The 3,803-nt window shown below is 42.1% G+C and overlaps 1 protein-coding gene across 1 annotated transcript; it reads right to left on the reverse strand.

Annotated features, from left to right (window-relative positions):
• Nucleotides 1–1,529: 1,529 nt before the first annotated feature.
• Nucleotides 1,530–2,174, reverse strand: LOC136510843 (uncharacterized). Its single transcript, XM_066505164.1, has one exon. It carries the CDS (start codon nucleotides 2,172–2,174, stop codon nucleotides 1,530–1,532), a length of 645 nt encoding a protein of 214 aa, XP_066361261.1.
• Nucleotides 2,175–3,803: the final 1,629 nt, after the last annotated feature.

Genomic DNA, 3,803 nt, shown 5'->3' on the forward strand with positions numbered 1-3,803 from the left:
ATCAGGATAATAGAAGTGATAACCTTTTAACTTTTCTGGATAGATGATGAAATGGCAACTGACTGTTTGGAGTTTAGCTTCCCTTTATTTGGGTTAAATACTTTTGCCTTAACTAGACAACCCCACACATGTAAATAGTTTAGTGAGGGTTCCTTTCCTATCTACAACTCATATAGTGTTTTGAGCACCGACTTACTTGGCACTCGATTAAGTATATGAATGGCGGTTTTTAACGCCTCCATCCATAAACTTATCGGTAGGGTAGAGTAACTTATCATGCTTCTTACCATATCCATTAAGGTACGGTTGCATCTTTCAGCTACTCCATTCTGCTGAGGCTCACCCGGTGTAGAATACTGGGCTATTATGTCATTTTCCTATAAAAACCTTGCGAAGGGTCCAGGAACTTGGCCATATAGGGTGTGTTGACCGTAGTACTCTCCCCCATGGTCAGACCTTACTACCTTAATCTTTAAGTTGTACCGATTTTCTACTTTAGCCTTGAATATTTTAAATTTATCCAATGCTTCCGACCTTTCTTTAATTGGATAAATATAGCCAAAACAAGAATAGTCATATATGAATGTTATAAATGAATCATAACCATCCACACACTTCATAGTAAAAGGACCACAGATGTCTGTGTGAACTATTTCTAAAATTCCTGCACTTCGTTTGACATCTTTCTTTATTTTCTTAACATACTTTCCTTTTATGCAATCTATGCATTGTTCTAAATCTAAAAATTCTAAAGGCAGAAGAATTAATTTCTTAATCAATCGCTCTATTCTCCCCCTTGAAATATGGCCTAAACGACAGTGCCATAATTTCAAAGATATATCATGCATTCTCTTCTGCTTATTTGTTGCATTCATAGACAAGGAAGCATTCTCATTCTCAGTACTTACATCATTCACATTCTCAGAAAGTGATAATAAATAAAGCTTGTCTTGTCGAAAGGCAAGACCAACACATTTATTATTACAAACAATCTGACATTTGTCATTACCAAAATGGCAACCATATCCATCGTCATCTAAACGTGCAACACTTATTAAGTTTCTTCGCAAAAATGGTACAAATAGAACATCTGAAAGCTTAAGTAGAAAACCATCAACTAATTCTAGAGAAAGATCTTCAATGGCTTTAACTTCAGCTTCAACTCCATTTGCTACTTTAATTCTTCTTTCTCCTCTTTGCAGGGTCTTCCTCATACGAAATCCCTATAATGAATTTGCAACGTGAACAGTTGCACCTGAATCAATCCACCAAGTAGATTTTACATAACTTAAATACAAGGATTAATCTATGAATGTAATAAAATCCTTACCTCTCTTCAGAAGGTTCTTCAGGAAGTCTACATAGTCCCTCTGGTAGTGTCCATGCTTCTTGCACTATTTGCACTGATCCTTTTCAACTTGAGCATTGTTGTTCTTCTGATGATGCTCAGTCTGAGAGGCTTTCCCTTGAGGTTTGGCATTTTTATTGAATTTCTTCTTCTTATCCTTCACAAGGTTAGCAGAGTCACCCTATAAGGATTTCAGCCTCTTCTTTTCTTGAACACATATTACGATGAGCTTCTCTATATCCCACTTATTGAGCTGTATGTTGTAATTAATAACAAAGGTTTCATATTCCTTTGGTAAGGAAGCAAAAACCAAATGAATCAGGAAATCATCCTTGAGCCCCAAATCCATTGACTTTAGCTTCAAAGTCGTGTTGCTCATCTTCAGTATGTGCTCTCTGATACCGCCACCAGTATATTTTTTATTGAACAATTTCTTGATCAAGGTACTGGCATAAGCCTTTGAAGAGCCAGTGAACTGACTCTCCACCTTCTTAAGATACTCCGTGTCGGTATCACAATCTAGGATAGACCCCCTTATAACATCTGAGATAGTGGACTTGGCCACCATCAAGCACTTGCGGTTCGAGATGTCTAATTTCTTCCGATCAAGATCGTATTTCATTCTAACTTCTACATGATCTCTCTTTCGAGCATTGAAATCAGCATCAGTCTCATTTTCTACCCTCACCGGGTCCTCTGGCTCAGTAGGACACAGAGAGGTAAGTGCTAAGTCATTCTCGGACAACGTAAGTGCGAGCTCATACTTCTCTCTCCATACTCTGCAATTGCCCCCTTCAAGAGGCGGAATATGCAAGATAAAAGCCATTGGGTTAAGTCTAAAAAACAGTATCAGAGAAAGTGAGAAAACATAACAAAATAATTGCATGTCTTAATTTAACGTTGGTCAAAATTAAAACATACAACTTCTTCTACATTAATTCTACATCACCGTTGGCCAGAAAATATAATTAATGCATAAATCAAACATTTATAATATTGCTATCAACAACTTTGGTCAGAAAATAGCAAAATCATAAATTTACTAAAAATTATAACTACTCCTCAAAATTAAATCCTCTCGTTGGTTCGAATTTAATTAGAAGATCATAAAAATCATCATTCGCAGCGAAAACATGAAAAATAATTTATCTACTTTTCAGAAGCATTTTACTGAAGTCATCTACTTTCTTAAAAAATTATTCCGTTGGTTCAAATTTTGACAGAGATTTAATTATCAAAACTTAACATTATTCATCAAAAAAGGCTTCTGAAAATCATAAAACAAAAAAGAAAAATGATATTGTGCATTCAAGCCCAGCAGCGCGCGCAGCCAGCACAACGCCAACGCAGCCTAGGCCCAACTCGCGCACGCGTGCACTCCCCGTGCCCAGGCCGCAACCTGGGCCTGGGCTGAAATTTTGAGTTCCTGCCTAGGCCGTTTTTGGTCCAGTGATCGGTGACCGTCGGATCTCATCCGACGGTTGCGCGCGTGGATCGGAGATACAAAAAGACCGACGCTATGGCCACCCCTAGAAACCCAAGCCATTCACATTTTCCCTTTCTCTCTCTTCAATGCGCCCTCTCTTCTCCTCAATGTATCAGCCAGTAGAGAAATGGAGCAGCGGAGCGGCACTGCCGTCGGTCCCCTCATCGGTGCGTGCGCTCGCCCTAGGCAGAGCGCGCCGCTGTCGAGAGGATTTGGCGACAGTGCCCTAAACCCCCACACATGCTGCGGTGGGCTCACCCACAGCCCTAGATCTGTCCGGCAACACCGTGGGTCCCCTCGCCGACGAGTGCGCTCGCCCAGTGGGTGAGCGCGCCGCCGTCGAGCGGTCCTGTGATAGTGCCCTCGGCCAGCTCACGCACAAGACGGCGAGCGCGGCTCGACTTCTCCCCGTGCTCTGGCGAGGCGGCGGTGGAGCTCTTTCCCATGCGGCGGCAGGATTCAACCCGCGCGACGGCGGTGGTGAGAGCGGGGAAGAGTCCAGGTAGGTCCTCCCCCTTCGTCTGATCCATTTCTAGGGTTAGGGTTAGGGTTAGAGTTTGAAGTTTGATCGGGATTTGCTTTTCTTCCGAATAAGAAATTTGTGTCATCTCCTTCTAATTGATTCTTCTTTTCTACCCCAAATCCTAGATCTATGCCCAGATTAGGCTCGTCTAATACCATTGATAGAACTATAGGATCAACTAGGCATAAATCTAGTAGGTACAACCTTTCTATTCATGATAAAAAGCTGTAGATCATCCTAGTACATGAAGAAATAGAGTAACAGAGACTTGAGAGGGTGGGAGGTGTGACATCATCGACCGTCGGAGGGTTTGGCGGAGGAGCTGGAGTCGTCCATGGTTGATGGCGTCCGGGCTGTGGAGTCATGAGGCACATTGAGGTTGGTGTAGCGAAGACAATGGCGTAGAGGTAGCGGTGAAGTGGTCCAGTGGAGCTTCCCGTCACCGG

The sequence above is a fragment of the Miscanthus floridulus genome, chromosome 16 (genome assembly GCF_019320115.1).
Source record: "Miscanthus floridulus cultivar M001 chromosome 16, ASM1932011v1, whole genome shotgun sequence".
NCBI classification, from domain to species: Eukaryota; Viridiplantae; Streptophyta; class Magnoliopsida; order Poales; family Poaceae; genus Miscanthus; species Miscanthus floridulus.